The sequence below is a fragment of the Podarcis filfolensis genome, assembly GCF_964270895.1.
Source record: "Podarcis filfolensis genome assembly, chromosome: 6".
Classification (NCBI taxonomy): domain Eukaryota; kingdom Metazoa; phylum Chordata; class Lepidosauria; order Squamata; family Lacertidae; genus Podarcis; species Podarcis filfolensis.
Window position 1 is genome coordinate 97,742,503 of NC_139609.1, and position 19,441 is coordinate 97,761,943.

General features: G+C 48.6%; 1 protein-coding gene and 1 long non-coding RNA gene across 2 annotated transcripts in view; both read left to right on the top strand.

Annotated features, from left to right (window-relative positions):
* Positions 1–19,441, top strand: part of TGM2 (transglutaminase 2) — a 163,461-nt gene that overhangs the window by 106,582 nt on the left and 37,438 nt on the right. Inside the window, exon 3 of the mRNA XM_083618833.1 lies at positions 12,441–12,620. Within this exon, the coding sequence (XP_083474959.1) occupies positions 12,441–12,620 (180 nt within the window). The remainder of the gene's footprint in view (positions 1–12,440; positions 12,621–19,441) is intronic.
* LOC310764921 lies at positions 9,646–11,418 on the top strand. The gene is made up of 2 exons (XR_014549360.1): positions 9,646–9,709; positions 9,838–11,418. It is a non-coding gene; the product is annotated as an uncharacterized lncRNA (long non-coding RNA).

A 19,441-nucleotide genomic window follows, 5' to 3' on the forward strand; every position in this document is an offset into this window, starting at 1 on the left:
AGTGCTTCTTGCACGTCCAGAATTTATAACAGTTACAGCCCAATGGAATATTTTTCTGCACAAACCCCACTGTAATTAAATCCCTGTCTTTAAGCTGAATATTTTCTGCAGCTATCCCCTGCATTGGCCAAGGAGACAAATCCGCTTTCTTGCTTTCTGCCCATGGTTTTCACTTTCGGAAACTCATCTTCAGATTCAGAACGGACATCCTGCAGCTCTACGCAAATAATTGCTTTAGCGCGAAAAATTGTAGAGAATTCCTTCTGCAGGTCTTGGCTTCCTTTCATCTTCCTCATCACTCTTCTCTGAAGTTTAATTCTCGATTCCTCCATGTCCTTGTTATTAAAAGGGAAAACATTGCTGGGTCTCTCAGGAGAGAATGGGTGCATGAGATCCACAGCTTAAGAACAGGGGCTCTTGGCTTTGCTTTTTGCACAGACCACTTTCATCTTCATCCGAGGTCTCCTAAGCGATGCTCATTCCGAATCAGCTTTGCAAAAGTACATTTTCCTAGCACTTAGCTCAGCTCTTCTTCAGGCAAATGAAAACGGCCCTGAGCTGCCAGCTTATGCGATGCAGCCTCTTGCAAGACCCCAGCTGCTTTGCAAACTTACTAAGCACGAGCTGGTCTGAACCCTTGCAGGGGAGATTTGCAAGACCACCTCTCCTCTCCCACTGGAATGGGCACGAGGGCTATTTCTGAAGCCCTGGGTTCAAATCTCAGCTCAGCTGTGAAATTCACCGGTGTGGTCAGTCACCAGACCATCTCTTGGCTTCACATACCTCACAGGGTTAAGTCCTCCTGAAAAGTGACAATTCTTGAGCTGGACTGTTCTGTTTTCTCCCTTGGGAAGCTTCCTTCCATCCTTCTACTTTATTACAAGGACAAAGAAGAAACCATTGACCTGGGAAGGGGTGCAAACTCTCTTTCACCAGAGGTTTATAAGCAGAGGTTGGAGGGACACCTGTCAGGGATTCGTCTGCTGAAATTCCAGAATTCCAGCATTGCAGGGGGGTTGGACTAGATGACCCCTGGGGTACCTTCCAGCGATTCTATGGGGGGATTGTCTGTATGCTTTTAGACCTCTTCTTTTCCAGTGATGCTTTACCAAGGAGTCCACTGGTCCTTGCAAGCTGGTGCAACCTCTTTCCTCAGGAATATTGACGTGGGTGTCGTGCATGTAGCACAACACTGTTCGCTGTCTTGCTGTGTGCCCTCAGTGTGCCTGGGTGGGCAGGGACAGAGAAATGGAAAGAGAGCCCTAGGGTTGTGGCACATGTGCAATTTGTGTCCTATACAAATTCAGAAGTTGGGCAAAGGCCTAAAATGGCTTAGGTCAGGCTATCTGGAAGACCATATTCCCTCCTATGAACCTGCCCAGATAGATAGATAGATAGATAATTATTTTAATTTTATTAGGGTCAAATTGCTTTCTAATGATTATCTTTGGTATGATTTTAGCTTTTTTAAATTGACATGTGTAATTTTATTTATATAAGCTGCCAGTTTGGGAAAGGGGTGGGATAATAATAATATTATTAATAATAGCAACAGTAGCAGATCATTAAGGCATTTTGTTCCACTTTGGAAAGAGCTCCAAAATCTGGGCATGGGGCAGTGGCGTAGCGTGGGGGGTGCAGGGGGGGCCGGCCGCACCGGGCGCAACATCTGGGGGTTAGGGTTAGGGGCGCAAATCCACGGGTTAGGGGGCGCAAATTACTTGCCTTGCCCCGGGTGCTGACAACCCACGCTACGCCACTGGCATGGAGGGATTCAGATAGGAACATAGACCATAGGAAGATGCCTTATTCTGAGTTAGACCTTTGGTCCATCTGCGACTGTACAGAGCACACTCTGGTGACTTCCAAGCTGGGTTATTGCAATTCACTCCACGTTGGTCCAAAATGCAGCAGTCCGACTTCCAGCCAAGGTTCCATTTAGATCTCACACAACTCCTGTTTTAAAAGAGCTGCGCCAGTTGCCCTTTCGTTTCCTGGTGCAATTCACGTTGGTGCTTAAAGCCCTGAATTACTCAGGCCCCAAATACCTGAAGGACCTTCCCCACAGACCCTCTTGAATGCTGCAATGGGCAGAGAGGGGCTCTCTTGGTAGTCCCTCCACTTTCAGAGGCCTAGGGGGAGAGGGCCTTCTCTGTGGTGGCCCCCAAGCTGCAGAGCCCCCTCCTCATGGAGGAGTGAATGGCACCTTCACTGTGCATCCTGCTGATGACGCGTCTTCTTACTCTGGCTTTTTACACCTGAGGTGTGTGGTTTTAGGACCCACCTCTTATTTATTTATTTATTAATTATACCTTGCCCATCTAGCTGGGTCTCCCCAGCCACCATGGGCAGCTTCCAACAAAGTATTAAAATACAGTGGTCTGTTAAACATTAAAGCTTCCCTAAACAGGGCTGCCTTCAGATGCCTTCCAAAAGTTTGGTGGTTATTTTTCTCTTTGACATCTGGTGGGAGGGCGTTCCACAGGGCGGGTGCCACCACCAAGAAGGCCCTCTCCCTGGTTCCCTGTAGCTTTGCTTCTCGCAGTGAGGGAACCGCCAGAAGGCCCTCGGAGCTGGACCTCAGTGTCCGGGCAGAACGATGGCGGGTGGAGATGCTCCTTCAGGTATACTGGGCCGAGGCCGTTTTATAGCTGCAAGTTGTTTTAAATGGTTTTTAATGCTGTAACCCACCCTGGGACCTTGGGGTGAAGGGTGGGAAGTGAAAAAATCAAAGCTCAATATTATCTACCCCGACTGGTAAGGGGTTTCCGGCAGGAGTTTCTCGCAGCCCTATTTGGAGACGCTGTCCCTGACCCAGGGTCTTTTTGCATGCAAAGCCCATGAGCTGAGCCCTTCCCTAAATGAGGACTGTTTCAGAAGCATCCGTGCTCTCAGAAGGGCTGTTTCCATGACCCCTTCCTCTCCACTTTCCCTGCATGTAATAGCTGCATATAGATTTACAATTACCAGCCGCTGCACATTCAGTAGACCCCAAAGAGCGCTGACTGAGCGTGGGCTGCCCAATTGCACAAGGACAACGGCCGATGTCAACTTCTCTGCTGCTGGCGGATCCAGGTTGGCACATTTCCAAGCTGTCAGCACAGAGGATTCTGCCAGTGGCCAACCAGCTTCCGGTTGCCTCATTTTGCTGGATGCTCACGTGAGAGTCTGTGTTAGAAGTTCAAGAGAGCGTGGCTGACTTGCAAGGGAGGAACTAGGCACTAAAGAGGCCCACAACCAGGAGCACGATACACAACAGCAGCTTTAATAATAATAAACATAATAATAATAATCAAAATAAACGTAACATGAGCCCTGCTGAATGAATCCAACAACAGATTAGAAGACTCGATGGCCCTTGTGGTCTTGACAGATTAGAGAACTGGGCCAAAACAAACAAGATGAATTTTAACAGGGAGAAATGTAAAGTATTGCACTTGGGCAAAAAAAATGAGAGGCACAAATACAAGGTGGGTGACACCTGGCTTGAGAGCAGTACATGTGAAAAGGATCTAGGAGTCTTGGTTGACCACAAACTTGACATGAGCCAACAGTGTGACGCGGCAGCTAAAAAAGCCAATGCAATTCTGGGCTGCATCAATAGGAGTATAGCATCTAGATCAAGGGAAGTAATAGTGCCACTGTATTCTGCTCTGGTCAGACCTCACCTGGAGTACTGTGTCCAGTTCTGGGCACCACAGTTCAAGAAGGACACTGACAAACTGGAACGTGTCCAGAGTAGGGCAACCAAAATGGTCAAAGACCTGGAAACGATGCCTTATGAGGAACGGCTAAGGGAGCTGGGCATGTTTAGCCTGGAGAAGAGGAGGTTAAGGGGTGATATGGTAGCCATGTTCAAATATATAAAAGGATGTCACATAGAGGAGGGAGAAAGGTTGTTTTCTGCTGCTCCAGAGAAGCGGACACGGAGCAATGGATCCAAACTACAAGAAAGAAGATTCCACCTAAACATTAGGAAGAACTTCCTGACAGTAAGAGCTGTTCGACAGTGGAATTTGCTGCCAAGGAGTGTGGTGGAGTCTCCTTCTTTGGAGGTCTTTAAGCAGAGGCTTGACAACCATATGTCAGGAGTGCTCTGATGGTGTTTCCTGCTTGGCAGGGGGTTGGACACGATGGCCCTTGTGGGCTCTTCCAACTCTATGATTCTATGATTCTACCTGTCTAGTCCAGCATCCTATTCTCCCAGTGGCCAACCAGCTTCCGTCAATGTGCTGCCCAGTACTGTACCTCCATAGCTAATCTTCGGAACCCCCTTTCTGCATAAGGCAGCTATGGCCACCAACTGGGGTAGCTTTAAAAGAGGGTGCGACAAATTCATGGAGGAGAGAGCTATTGTATCTATAAGCCACAATGGCTATAAGAAGAAGAAGAAGAGTTTGGATTTGATATCACGCCTTTCACTCCCTTTAAGGAGTCTCAAAGCGGCTAACATTCTCCTTTCCCTTCCTCCCCCACAACAAACACTCTGTGAGGTGAGTGGGGCTGAGAGACTTCAAGGAAGCGTGACTAGCCCTAGGTCACCCAGCAGCTGCATGTGGAGGAGTGGAGATGCGAACCCGGTTCACCAGATTACGAGACTACCGCTCTTAACCACTGCACCACACTGGCTCTATGATCTGCCTTCACGGCTGGAGGCCATGATGTTACTGAGTACCAGTTTCTGGAAGCCACAAAGGGTAGGAAGGTAAATAATAATAATAATAATAATAATAATAATAATAATAATAATAATTTATTTATTTATTTATACCCCACCCATATGGCTGGGCCTCCCCAGCCACTCTGGGCGGCTTCCAACAGAACACTAAAATACAATAACCTGTTACAGATAGGTAGCCGTGTTGGTCTGCCATAGTCAAAACAAAAAATTTTTTTTTCTTCCAGTAGCACCTTAAAGACCAACTAAGTTAGTTCTTGGTATGAGCTTTCGTGTGTGTATCTGAAGAAGTGTGCATGCACACGAAAGCTCATACCAAGAACTAACTTAGTTGGTCTTTAAGGTGCTACTGGAAGAAAAAAATACAATAACCTATTAAACATTAAAAGCTTCCCTAAACAGGGCTGCCTTCAGATGTCTTCTAAAAGTGTGGTAGTTATTTATCTGTTTGACTTCTGGTGGGAAGGCGTTCCACAGGGCGGGTGCCACCACTGAGAAGGCCCTCTTCCTGGTTCCCTGTAGCTTTGCTTCTCGCAGGGAGGGAACCGCCAGAAGGCCCTCGGAGCTGGACCTCAGTGTCCGGGCAGAACGATGGAGGTGGAGACGCTCCTTCAGGTCTACTGGACTGAGGCCGCTTAGGGCTTTCAAGGTCAGCACCAACACTTTGAATTGTGCTTGGAAACGTACTGGGAGCCAATGTAGGTCTTTCAAGACCGGTCATAGAGCCGTAGAGATGGATGGTACCCCAAGGTCATTCATGTCCAACCCTGGGCAACACCGGAATCACAGCTAAAGAATCTCTCTGTTCAAAAACCTCTGCCCCCTTCCAAGTTAAGTCTGTCCTCCTGCTTAATGGCTCTTACAATCATAAGGTTCTTTCTAATGTTTAGTCTGAATCTCCTTCTTGTCATTTGAATGCTTTGGTTCGGATTCTCCCCTGTAGAGCCAGTGGCGTAGCACATACACACACATGCCGGTGCCCGGGGCAGAGCCATTTTTAGGAGACCAGCCGAAGTTGTTGGACTTTTTTGAGGGACGAACAGTGGCTCCACCACCCTGCAGCCCCCCATGGTGCCCATCAGCCCTCCGGGGTACTCAATGTGCACCACCCCCCTCCCTTCCTCCACTACTGTGTAGAGCAGCAAACTTGCTCCATTTTTTCATATAAGAGACCTTGACGTACTTCAATATATTTTTTAGATAATATCTCCTTAGCTCTCCCATATGTCACTGCCAAGGGACGCGGGTGGCGCTGTGGGTTAAACCACAGAGCCTAGGGCTTGCCGATCAGAAGGTCAGTGGTTCGAATCCCTGCGACGGGGTGAGCTCCCGTTGCTCGGTCCCTGCTTCTGCCAACCTAGCAGTTCAAAAGCACCTCAAAGTGCAAGTAGATAAATAGGTACCGCTCCGGCGGGAAAGTAAACGGCGTTTCCGTGCACTGCTCTGGTTTGCCAGAAGCGGCTTAGTCATGCTGGCCACATGACCTGGAAGCTGTATGCCGGCTCCCTCGGCCAATAAAGCAAGATGAGCGCCGCAACCTCAGAGTCGGCCATGACTGGACCTAATGGTCAGGGGTCCCTTTACCTTTACCTTTAAGCTTTGTAGGTCACTTAGAGACATTTGAAGTACCGAGCAACTAACAAATTGAAGAAGTAATAAATAATAATGTTTTGGATGACAAGTTGCTCAAGAGACAGACAAGAAGGGGTCAATTGGGGGGGTCACTTGTGTGTATCTTCACCCTGTATTGTGGCCCACAAACAGTTGGCTTGCATTCTTCCCCATTGAGTTGAGGATTCGGGTACCCTCTCTGAAAGGACCCACCTTATTGCTGTCATTTGAAGTTGTTTCAAACTGTTTTTCATATTGTGTTCTAATTTTTTGCAACCTGCCGAGTGTGACTTGAATCCATCCAATCTTGGCACCTCTTCGTTGTTAACCTTGCTGGTGGAGACAAGCGATGACTTTGCCTCTCCTTCCTAGAATGGGCTGTTCTGCCCTGACTAATGGAGAGCGTTGTGTCCTGTGACAGTTTTCTTCAAGCTCAAGGGAAGAGGAAAGGTGGAAATGGAGAGGCAGACACTGTTCCCAAAACAAGTAATTTGGGGAAATACTTCTCCCTTCCAGCCAGGGCTGGTTCCTTCTTCCATGCACATCATCGCCAGATGGAAAGTGCGATGGTGCCATCACAGGTTAAGCACCAGAGGGGCTTTCACACTGAACACGGATGAGCTTTTGCTGATTTCTCAATCATTCCAGTGGAAAGTCCTGCAAGGATTATTTATGCCTGCAAGGTGGAAAAATGAGTGCATTATAGAATAGCTATATTAGAGGTACTTGGCAGGTGATTGTAAAGTTCAGAAAGTTTTGAGGACATTCCCTCGGATGCTTTCCCGTGGTTTCGCCATGGTCCCACAACCTGGGCAACTCCTGTTTTGACCAAAAGGAAAAGACTGTCCTCAGCTACAAAGCATTTAATTAGCATGCATTTAGACTGGCAGGCGATTTCAGGACACGGATAAGAAAACACTTTTTCTTGCAACACACCTTTGACTCAATGCAATGCATTCACAGTACTAGCGTTCCTTTTTTTAAAGTATCTTTTTAAAATGGTCTATTGATAAACAAAATAAACCAAACATAAAGAGCTTTAAGAAATCCTGTTACAGCTGGCTGAAAGCAGCCTAAAATTGGATAGTATAATTGAACTTGTTCCAAAACGTTACCAAAAATACCCGTCGCTCCATAAACCTGCTAGGCTGGTTTATATGTATTCTTTTTTAGCAAGTTAGCTTGATGCTAGTAACTAGGGACTAGATTTTCTCAACCCAGTTAGATATTGTAGGAGACAGGAGTTTCAGCTATCCTAAGTACCACTGTTGCCTCTAAAGCCTGAAAGGGTTTTGGGATGGGGGTCCCTCTGTTCTAGGAGCATCTAAATAAATAAATACATTTTTATTTATACCCCGCCCTTCCCAGTTTAAAAACTGGGCTCAGGGCAGAGAACAGCAAATATGAAACATTGATTAAAATGCAACTTTAAAACAGCATAAAATGCAACATAAATGCAGTATCAATGTCAATAAAATTCAAAAATTTAGGGTCATTTTTTTTGGGGGGGGGGCCCAGTCAGTAGACATCAAATGATCACCAGGGCTAACTGGCCAAGTTGGTCCTACTAGGGCCAGCGAGGAGACCAGGGAAGAGTTTAAATGTGGGGTCCCAGAAAGGGTTTCTTCATAGAAGAGGAAAGGGAAAAGGGAATGGAGGATCAGGCTAATTCAAAGTGAAGGCCTGGCGGAATAGCTCTGTCATACAGGCCCTGCGGAAGGAGATCAAGTCCTGCAGGGAGATCAAGTCCACCAGGTTGGAGCCATCACTGAGAAGGCCCTGGCCCTGGTGGAGGATAGTCTGGCTTCCTTAGGGCCCGGGACCTTTAAACTATGGTTATTCATGGACCTTAGGGTCCTTTGCGGGGCAGACCAGGAAAGGCGGTCTGCTGCCAATGCCCATTTTCCATTTGTGTTCCCAGCCTGAAGTGACATAGGTGGCATTTGGGAAGGGGCTCTTGATCAGTTCTGGCCCCCTGGCATTTGAGATGGCAAGAAGGGCAGAAACTGGGCCTCGCATTTGTTCACAGAACTAATGAATGGAAACCAAACCTTATCAGACAAATCCTATTTAAGTACCAGGGAAATAGCTGCTTGCTTGTTCAGGCTGCAGCTCTTTTAGTTCTGCTGGCTTATCTTTTCACGGTGGTTCTGAGTATTTGCATTTTGTTCACCTTGGCATCTGAGCTGGGAAGCCGGAATCAGTTCTGGACAAGAGCAGTATCTAAAGAAGAGATCTGCACTGTTGAAAAATTGCTGCTGGGCGAAGTTCAAGATGTTACTATTAGTCTATAAAGCCCTTAACAACTTGGATTACCTATGAGATTCCCCCACATGCATCCATGAGACCACTTCAATTGATGGTTCCACATTTATAAGAATTTGATCTTTCAGTGCAGTAGCACCAAGACTTTGGAACTCCTTGCCTCTTGATATCAAGCAGGCACCTTCAGTGTATTCCTTTTGGCGCTTGCTAAGAACATTCTTAGGGACGTGGGTGGCGCTGTGGGTTAAACCACAGAGCCTAGGACCTGCCGATCAGAAGGTCGGTGGTTCGAATCCCCGCGACGGGGTGAGCTCCCGTTGCTCAGTCCCTGCTCCTGCCAACCTAGCAGTTCAAAAACACGTCTAAGTGCAAGTAGATAAATAGGTACCGCTCCGGCTGGAAGGTAAACGGTGTTTCCATGCGCTGCTCTGGTTCGCCAGAAGCGGCTTAGTCATGCTGGCCACATGACCCGGAAGCTGTACGCCAGCTCCCTCGACCAGTAAAGCGAGATGAGTGCCGCAACCCCAGAGTCGTCCACGACTGGACCTAATGGTCAGGCGTCCCTTTACCTTTACCTTTAAGAACATTCTTGTTTAGACAAGCCTGCTTAGAAAGTTGGTGTGAATTTTGACCTCTTTTAGTATTTTAGCTTTTTATGTTCTAAAATATGGTTACATTTATTTTATTTTATTTTATTGTTTTAGCTTTTCGTAAACCACTTCGATGGCTTTTTAAAAATACAGTCAAGCAGTGTATAATTTTTATGAAATATCTATATAAATAATAACATTCACTGCCCCAAGGTTTGGTGAAAGCTTCCGGTTTGAAATGAAGTTGTGGCAAATTCATGGAGGAGGGTGGACGCGAGGGAAGGATTTGTCAAGAGCTGTCAGTCAAGGTGGCTTTCTGGGACAGACTAAGGGCTGATCCAGACTCCCTTCTGCAACCTGCTTTCCAAACACAGGCCAGTGCTTTAAAGTTCCATGTCCAAACAGGGGGATTTTTTTGGTCATGATTTACCACTGAATTGGCACAAACAGCAATCTGCAGGAAACTCGATTGCAGTTTGCCCCAGTTCAGCAGTAAAATGTGGGAAACTGCTGGGACCAAAAAAAATCCACTCAGAAAGCTTTAAACCCCCAGACCTGTACAGTGGTACCTCTAGATGTGAACGGGATCCATTCCGGAGCCCTGTTTGCATCCTGAAGCGAAACCCGGAAGTAATGCGTTTCGTTACTTCCGAGTCGCCACGTAACTTTAACCTGCGGTATGACTGTATCTAGAAACAGGGCACACAAGGAGGTCTGGATGAGGCCATAGTTGGAAGCCACATCCTGGGGAACAAGGGCAAGAATGGCTATTTCCTATTATTATTATTAAATTTTATTTATACCCCGCCCTCCCCAGCCAAGACCAGGCTCAGGGTGGCTAACACCAGTATAAAAACAATTGATTGAAATACAACTTAAGAACAAGATTAAAACACAACATTAAAATGCAGCCTCGTTTCAGTAGGAACTCAAATCAAAAACTTTTGGGGGGATGAAAATGTCAAGTCTTCACCAAGGCCAGACTGTCCTCTGTGCTCAGAGACATCTGATTGGCCTGTGTGTGAAACAACACATGAGTCTACGTGGACCTTTGGTCTCATCCAAAGATGCTCTTTTTAATTTTTTACTTAAGCTCTTATTATTTTAATACTAATGATGATGATGATGATGATGCAGAATTGGGAATACAACATTGCAAAACACCCCAGCTGCCAGACAACTGCGCGTCTAGGAGGTTGAAACTCTTGGAAAAATACGATCCAGCAAGCGAGAGCCGTTAAACTTCGCTTTGTTCATTTCCCCGAAGGAAGGTGAAGAGGGGATGGGGGTCTGTTTCATGTTGGAAAGGAAGCAACAATAGCAAGGGGGTGATTAACGCTCGCAACCAGCTGCCAGCAAGAGGGGAGAGGGCTCTTTCCAAAGAGGCCCCCATCCTCCCGACTGTTGCTGCTCACAGGCTTGAACTTAGAATCAGAGGAACATCGCTGGCCAGAAATATAAGTTATTTCCACCGCTGCGTGGAAAGTACCTAAGGATTAGGCCACACAAACACACCCACCCCTTCCTGCAGTTTCTCCACTGAAAGTTCCTCTAAAGGCTGCTTTTGGGTTTTTTAAAAAAAGGAAAGGTGGGAGAGATACAGACATGGTCAAGTGGTTTGGTTTAAACCTCACCCACACCTCTACCTGACCTGTATTTTGATAACAACATGGGAAGATCCTGTTGGATCAGATTCCTGCATTACAGGGGGTTGGTATAGATGACCCTCAGGGTCCCTTCCAACTCTACAATTCTGTGATTCTATGATAGTTCAATCTTGCATCGAGGAGTTCCAGAGATGCTGATTCCACCACCTACCTCAGCAGCCCAGCCCTGTTCCCTAAGCTGGTTTGATTCTAATGTGTTGTTGTTTAGTCGTGTCCGACTCTTTGTGACCCCCTGGACCAGAGCATGCCAGGCACTCCTGTCTTCCACTGCCTCCCGCAGTTTGGTCAAACTCATGCTTGTGGCTTCGAGAACACCATCCAACCACCTTGTCCTCTGTCGTCCCCTTCTCCTTGTGCCCTCCATCTTTCCCAACATCAGGGTCTTTTCCAGGGAGTCTTCTCTTCTCCTGAGGTGGCCAAAGTATTGGAGCCTCAGCTTCAGGATCTGTCCTTCCAGTGAGCACTCAGGGCTAATTTCCTTAAGAATGGATACGTTTGATCTTCTTGCAGTCCATGGGACTCTCAAGAGTCACCTCCAGCACCATAATTCAAAAGCATCAATTCTTCACTGAACAGCCTTCTTCCTGGTCCAGCTCTCACTTTCATACATCACTACTGGGAAAACCATAGCTTTAACTATACGGATCTTTTGTCGGCAAGGTGATGTCTCTGCTTTTTAAGATGCTGTCTGGGTTTGTCATTGCTTTTCTCCCGAGAAGATTCTAATGTACACCCCTACAATTTAGAGCCCGCTTCTGTATTCACCGGAACTGTTAAGAAGAGGCTGCTGGATGAGGCCAATGGCCCATCTCATCCAGCCTCCTTTTCTCACAGTGACCAACCAGATGCGTCTTCTGGGAAACCTGGAAGCAGGATCCGAGCACCAGAGCAACTCTTCCCTCCTGAGACTCAGAAGCATCACTGCCTCTGACTGTGGAGACTGGGCAGAGCCATTTATTATTATTATTATTATTATTATTATTATTATTATTATTATTATTATTTATACCCCACCCTCCCTGGCCAGAGCCGGGCTCAGGGCGGCTAACACCAATAAAATCACAGTAAAAACACAATGGGGGGAACCAATTTAAAATACAGGTTAAAATGCAATTTAAAATGCAGCCTCATTTTAAAAGTAGCCCATAGATCAAAACCGTAAGGGGAGGAAAACATAAGGGTCAGACTGAGTCCAAAGCAAAGGCCAGGCGGAACAGCTCCATCTTGCAGGCCCTGCGGAAAGATGTCAAGTCCCACAGGGCCCTGGTCTCTTGGGACACAGCGTTCCACCAAGTCGGGGCCAGTACTGAAAAGGCCCCAGCCCTAATTGAGACCAATCGAACCACCTTGCGACTTGGGACCTCCAAAGTGTTGTCATTTGTGGACCTTAAGGTCCTCCGCGGGGCAGACCAGGAGAGGCGGTCCCGTAGGTACGTGGGTCCTAGGCCGCATAGGGCTTGAAAGGTCAAAACCAGCACCATTGTGGCTTATAGCCCGCTCCTCTTCCCTGAATTTGCCTGATCCTCTTCCAAAGCCATCAAAGTTGGCGGCCACCCCTGTGGCAAGGAGTTCCACAGCTTCACTATGGGCTGCCTGAAGAAGCACTTTCCTTCTCCTTTGTCCTTGTAGATCTCCAGCTAGAAACATGGGACCTGGAATGCGGGCGCAACAATCGGGAGCACCGGACCTCCGAGAACGGGAACGAGCGGCTGATCGTGCGCAGGGGGCAGCCCTTCACCATCACGCTGCACTTTTCCGGGAGGGAGTACCAGGAAGGCGTGGACCAGCTCACGTTCCACGTTGAGACAGGTGAGTCCTCCTTGATGCTCCTAACGCATCCTCCTCCATCGTGCTGACTTCTGAACTTGGCTGGACCACAACTCCCAGGGAGGCTGGGCTGGTGCGAGTTGGAGTCCTGCAGCGTCTGGAGTGTGCTGCTCAAAATCAGTGGCAAGCAAGTAGACAGGTAGTGTTGCGTAGTGGTTAGGGTGCTGGACTGGGACCTGGGAGAGGCCAGGGTTCAAATCCGTCTCCTCAGCCATGAAGCTCTTCCTGGGTGACCTGGGCCCAGTTGCTGCCTCTCAGCCTAGCCTACCTCCCAGGCAATAAATTAATAAAGCAAATAAATCTGGTTGGACCCAGTGGTGGTACTGTAATTAAAGAGTTGGTCTGGGAGCTGGGAGACCAGGGTTCGAATCCCCTCTCTCTCAGCTTGACCTACCTCATAGGGTTGTTGTGGGGATTAAACGAGGGTGGGGGAGCCATGTTTTCCGCTTTGAGCCCCGTGGGGGAAATGATGGGGTATAAATGCAATAAATAAATATGGATTAAGGCAGCGCTACTCTTAAGGTTTAGCCCGCTAAACTGTGCATAGGACTGAGCTGGACATTTTACAGGAATGTGAGAATCCGTTCTCGACATGTGGACGCCACAGGTCTGGATCTTGACCTCACCACACGCATCCTGGTCCTCAGCCCTCTCTGGTGTAAGCAAGCACTGCGTTGCTGACTCATGCCTGGGAACTGGGTCTGAATGTTTTCCCCAGTCTCAAGGCTGCTTTTTAATGTGACTCTGGCGAAATGTCACTGGGGTGAAGTAGCTTTGAATGCTGCGGCCAAATGGGTGGAAGGGCTTGATGTAAACTGAAATAACAGCCTCAGACTCATAATAATACAGCTTGCAGTGGGGTCCAAACTTTTTTCAAAGAGGGCCAGATTTGATGAAGTGAAGGGCCGTGAGGGCCGACCAAAGAGCCAACCAAAGTTGTTCAGCTTTTTTTAGGGTTGAAATTGTTGAGTTGTTGTTTTTTAGGATTGAACCTACCAGGTTAAACCTACCAGTAGGCCGGATTAGGCCCCCAAAACAGATTTTGCACATGCCTTAAGGCTTAAGGGTTTTTAGCCCTTTAAAAACCTCAGTTTAAAAACCTCCAGTGAAGAAGACTTCACTGCTTTCTGAGGCAGTTGAGTTAGCATCTGGCTCTGCCCTGAGTGGCAACCCAGTTAGATGGGCGGGGTACAAATAATAAAATTACTATTATGATTGTTACTAAGTAATTGTGCAAGGCCACTTTTGCTCCATTCCAATCCTGCCAACCATTTTTCATACTTTAATCAAAAACCAGCCAACAACTTGGTTCCTCCTTTTTTCCTTTCTTCCTGATTATTTTTGCCAAATTTCCCTTATTGTTCTTCTGTGGACAATGCAGCCAGGAAAGGAAAACATGGCAGAGGACGGGTGACCTCAGGCTCCGTCCCTCGCCAGGGTCCTCTCTCTTGCTTTGTTGTTGGGCTCAGGAAACGCTGGCGGAAAAAAGGGAGTCATCCTCCTGGAATTTTGCAGCGGCAACAGCCGGGCCCTGGAAACCCATTTCGTTTTGGCCGGTGGCTACAGAGGTGTTGCAAAAGCAAACAAGGGGGGACTTTTGCGGGGGAAGCAGAAATGGAAAGAAATTCTCCGGTTTGTGCAGCGAGAATGGGGGGAAGCTGTGCGGGGAGCAGCTGGAGGAAGAGGCACCTTTAAGATGATGGACTGGACTTGCACTGGTTGGGAAGCTGGGATTTGAAGGAGCTGAGTATGTTTAGCCAGGAAAAGAGAAGACTGAGAGATGACACAAGAGCCATCTTCAAACATCGGATGGGCTGCCGTTTTCTCCTGCTCTGGAGGGGAGGACCTGAATCAATTGTCCAGGTTTATTGTTGTTTAGTCATTTAGTCGTGTCCGACACTTCGTGACCCCCTGGACCAGAGCACGCCAGGCCCTCCTGTCTTCCACTGCCTCCCGCAGTTTGGTCAAACTCATGTTTGTGGCTTCCAGAACACCATCCAATCACCTTGTCCTCTGTCGTCTCCTTCTCCTTGTGCCCTCCATCTTTCCCAACATCAGGGTCTTTTCCAGGGAGTCTTCTCTTCTCATGAGGTGGCCAAAGTCTTGGAGCCTCTGCTTCAGGATCTGTCCTTCCAGTGAGCACTCAGGGCTGATTTCCTTCAGAATGGATAGGTTTGATCTTCTTGCAGTCCATGGGACTCTCCAGAGTCTCCTCCAGCCCCAGAATTCAAAAGCATCCATTCTTCAGCGATCAGCCTTCTTTATGGTCTAGCTCTCACTTCCATACATCACTACTGGGAAAACCATACCTGGAACCAATTATCTGACCAAATATTAGGAAGAACTTTCTAGTGGTATGAGCCATTGGACAGTGGAACAGACTCCCTTGGAAGGCAGCGGATGCTCCTTCCTTGGAGGTTTTTAAGCAGAGGTTGGGTGGCCATACACCAGGGATTTATTGGCTGTGATTCCTGCATTACAGGCGGGTTGGGCTAGATGACCCTGGAGGACTCTTCTAGCTCCCTAGTTCTGTGATTCTAAGAGCCAGTATTTCTCTTAACCTCATACCTTCCAGCTGTGCCTGTTCTTTTCCCGTGTGAGGGCTCTGTTACTGTTTCCTGGAGTTTGTTGAAGCACAAGAGTCCTGCCAAATAATTAGCACGTGAAATCCAGCCCTCAGCATTCCTCTCTGAACATAATGCTTTCAGACGGGGAGATGGCGATTTGACAGTGCAAAGACATCTTGCACTGTCTTTGTGTTAAGAACATAGAAAGATCATGCAGGACCAGAGCAATAACATGTCTAGTCCAGCATCCTTTTTTCACAGTGGCTGACCAGATGGTCGGTGGGAAACTTGCAAGCAGGATTTGAACACAAGAACAACACTCTCCCAGCCTGAGGTTTCCAGCATAGCCATCCCAGCTAGTAGCCATCAATAGCCCTCTCCTTCAGGGATTTGGCCAATTCTCTTTTAAGGCCATCTAAACCTGCCTCCTGTGGCAGGGAGTTCCATAGTTTAACTACGTGCTGTGTGAATAATGACTTTCTTTTATCTGTCCTGAATCTTCCAGTGTTCAGCTTCTTTGTATATCCTTGAGTTTTAGTGTTGGGAGAGAGGGGAGGGCCTCTCCTCTTGCATCAAACCATACCAGATCCCAACAGAGCTGTGGGGTTCATGAAATACCCTGCAATAATGTCCAAGAACAAAACAAATAGAAAAGCTGGATGCGTGTCGTCCTCACCCTTGCAGCAACTCTGCAGCAAAAGAGAATTTGCTTCGGGGATTAACAGTTTAGATCATTCCTTGCAGGGATTAATTGATACAGGGGTCCTTCCAGACAGATGTTGAATGCGCAACTGATGCACCTCATAAACACAAGTTTATTTGCAGCATCCCCATAAAATCATGAGCATCAAATGGCAAGCAGTATACTTACCACCCCCCAATGGATTAAGATAAAGGTAAAGGGACCCCTAAGTATTAGGTCCAGTCGCCGACGACTCTGGGGTTGCGGCGCTCATTTCGCTTTACTAGCCAAGGGAGCCGGTGTACAGCTTCCGGGTCATGTGGCCAGCACGACTGAGCCGCTTCTGGCGAACCAGAGCAGCACACAGAAACGCCGTTTACCTTCCCGCCGGAGCGGTACCTATTTATCTACTTGCACTTTGACGTGCTTTCAAACTGCTAGGTTGGCAGGAGCAGGGACTGAGCAACGGGAGCTCACCCCATCGCGGGGATTCGAACCACCGACCTTCTGATCGGCAAGTCCTAGGCTCTGTGGTTTAACCCACAGCTTGCAAATTAAGCTCCCACCTGTGATTCCTGAATTGCAGGGGTTGGTTTAGATGGCTCTTGGGTGTCCCTCCAAATGCTACAATGATTCTATGAATGCTCCTAACAAATGCCTCTGGCTCCATTTGTTCTCCCAGGGCAAAGCCTCCCCATGCCCTTTTGAGACTGGGATGGGAGAAGGAGGGGAGGGGATGGAGGCTCCCCGAGGTCTCTGACCCCATTTTATCTTGCAGCTTCAGGCAGCCGGTGGTGAGTTGAGGAGGACAAGGGCAGGAAACAAAAGGAGGAAGCTTTTGCTTCGCCTTTCCCACAGTTCTCTGTGTGGCTTGCAAGGAAGGAGGACTCCCACTTCGTCCTTCCCTTTTCCAGAAAAAAACAAAGAAAGCAAAGCACCCAGAGCGGAGCTCGGGTCTCAGCTTCTTCAGCCCCAGCTCCAGGGATTGATTCGCACACAGCGCCAAGAGGTCACCGCTTGGCTTTGCTTAAGAGGTTAAGAACATCTGACGAGCCCTGCAGGATCCGGCCAAAGGACCATAATGAATAAATAAGAAATAAAATTTTATTTATATCCCGCCCTCCCCAGCTGAAGCCGGGCTCAGAGTGACTAACAACAATAAAAGTAACACAGCATCCTAAAATCAATTCATTTTAAAATCAATTCAGAATCAAAATAATGGCAACCATTGGGCTAGAGTTCTGTGAGGATTGCCAAAGGAGGGGGTCAGACTCTGCCTTGGCCAAAGGCCTGGTGGAACAGCTCTGTCTTGCAGGCCCTGCGGAAAGATGTCAAATCCTGCAGCGCCCATACCTCTTGCGACAGAGGGTTCCACCAGATCGGAGCCACAGCCGAAAAAGCCCTGGCTCTAGTTGAGGCCAGCCTAACCTCCCTGTGGCCCGGGACCTTCAAGATGTTTTTATTTGAAGACCGTAAGGTCCTCCGTGGGACATACCAGTAGAGGCGGTCCCGTAGGTACGAGGGTCCTAGGCCGTATAGGGCTTTAAAGGTTAAACCCAGCACCTTAAACCTGATCATGTACTCCACTGGGAGCCAGTGCAGCTGGTATAGCACCGGGTGAATGTGATCCTGCGGCAAGGACCCCATAAGGAGTTTCGCCACGGCATTCTGCACCCGCTGGATTTTCTGGGTCTGTCTCAAGGGCATCTTCCATATGAGAGCCCTTAAGATCATTGAAGATGGCTATCATATCTCCAGGCTAAACATACCCAATTCCTTCAACCGTTCCCCATAAGGCTTGGTTTCCAGACGCTTGATCATCTTGGTCGCCTTCCTCTGCAAACCTTCCAGCTTGTCAACCTCCTCCTCAAACTGTGGTGCCCAGAACTGGACACTGTATTCCAGGTGTAGTCTGACCCAGGCAGAATAGGGTGGTCCTATTAAAGGTAAAGGGACCCCTGACAGTTAAGTCCAGTTGCAGTTGACTCTGGGGTTGTGGCGCTCATCTCTCTTTACTGGCCGAGGGAGCCAGCGTTTGTCCACACAGTTTTTCTGGGTCATGTGGCCAGCATGACTAAGCCGCTTCTGGCGAACCAGAGCAGCGCACGGAAACGCCTTTTACCTTCCTGCCAGAGCGGTACCTATTTATCTACTTGCATTTTGACATGCTTTCGAACTGCTAGGTGGGCAGGAGCAGGGACCGAGCAACGGGAGCTCACCCCGTCGCAGGGATTTGAACCGCCGACCTTCTGATCGGCAAAGGCTCTGTGGTTTAACCCACAGCGCCACCAGGGTCCCTTCCTATTAAAGGTAAAGGGTCCTGTTCCTGAATCTCATTTCTTGCCATTGGAATCCCTTGGTTTGGGTCCTGCCCTCCAGAGAGCAGGAGAAAACCAGCTTGCTCCATCTTCCATGGGACAGTCCTTCAGATATTTGAAGATGGCTCTCCTCTCACCTGACAGCCTTCTGCCCTGAACGACGAGGGCACCAGGGAAGACCTGACCTCAGGATAAGGGACCTTTGTGAGCAAGACCTCACCCATGAGGCTCCAACCCACGCCCTGATGTTTCGACCCACCCTTCCCAGAGCAAAGTGTACCAATCTGGATTTATCCACCCAGGTGGTGAAAGGCCCTTTGTCTCTCCCCCAGGTTCCAGGAAGTCTAGGCAGTGAGAGGCTGACACGAGGACCTCCTCCACCTCGCTGAGCAAAGAGAAGGTCTTGTTGATGAGCCACCGGGTGTGGGATGGTCTGGTCTGTTGTGAGGCCGCAGGGTTGCGCATAAACAGATCCTGTGGATGTTTCCGATGGAGAAGGGCCTTGCATTCCCCCACCCTGTAATTCTTTGCATTTGTCCGAGGGAGGAAGAACACAGTGAGCTTGTTTGGGAAGAAGGCGGAGGAGAAACAGCTACTCCTGTTCCCCGGGGGGCTGAGTAATGGCTCCGGCGACTCAAGGAAGCCGTAGCCTAGCCTTGTTCTCACGCTCAAGTGTCCCAGCAGGATCACACACACACACACACACACACACACACACACACACTGCCCTGCTCCAAGGAGAGAGGGCAAGCAGGCTGCGCACACCATTGTGAGCTCATGTGTATTTTCGTACACAGACTCCAACTCCGTCCACAACTAGGGTGGGGGTGAAGAGCAGCGCAGGAGACCAGGACTTCGCTGGAGGCTTTTCAGCAGAGGCTGGACGTCCATCTGTCGGGGATTCTTGAGCTGGGAGTCCTGCAATGCAAGGGGTTGGACTAGATGACCCTCAGGGTCCCTCCCAACCCCCCTGCCGTTCTATGATCCACTGACCTCATAAGGTGGTGGACTCTCCTTCCTGGGAGGTGTTTGAGCAGAGGTTGGGTGGCCGGCTGTCAGGGATTCCCTGGCTGCCATTCCTGCTTTGCGGTGGGTGGGTCTAGAGGACCTTCGGGTGCCCCTTCCAATTCTGCCATTCTATGATCTTTCATATGAAGCTACAATGTCCATCAGCTCGCAGGATGCCCGGAGCTAGAGGGGACATTTGAACCAGGGGGCAGCTGTCCAAAGTCCGTT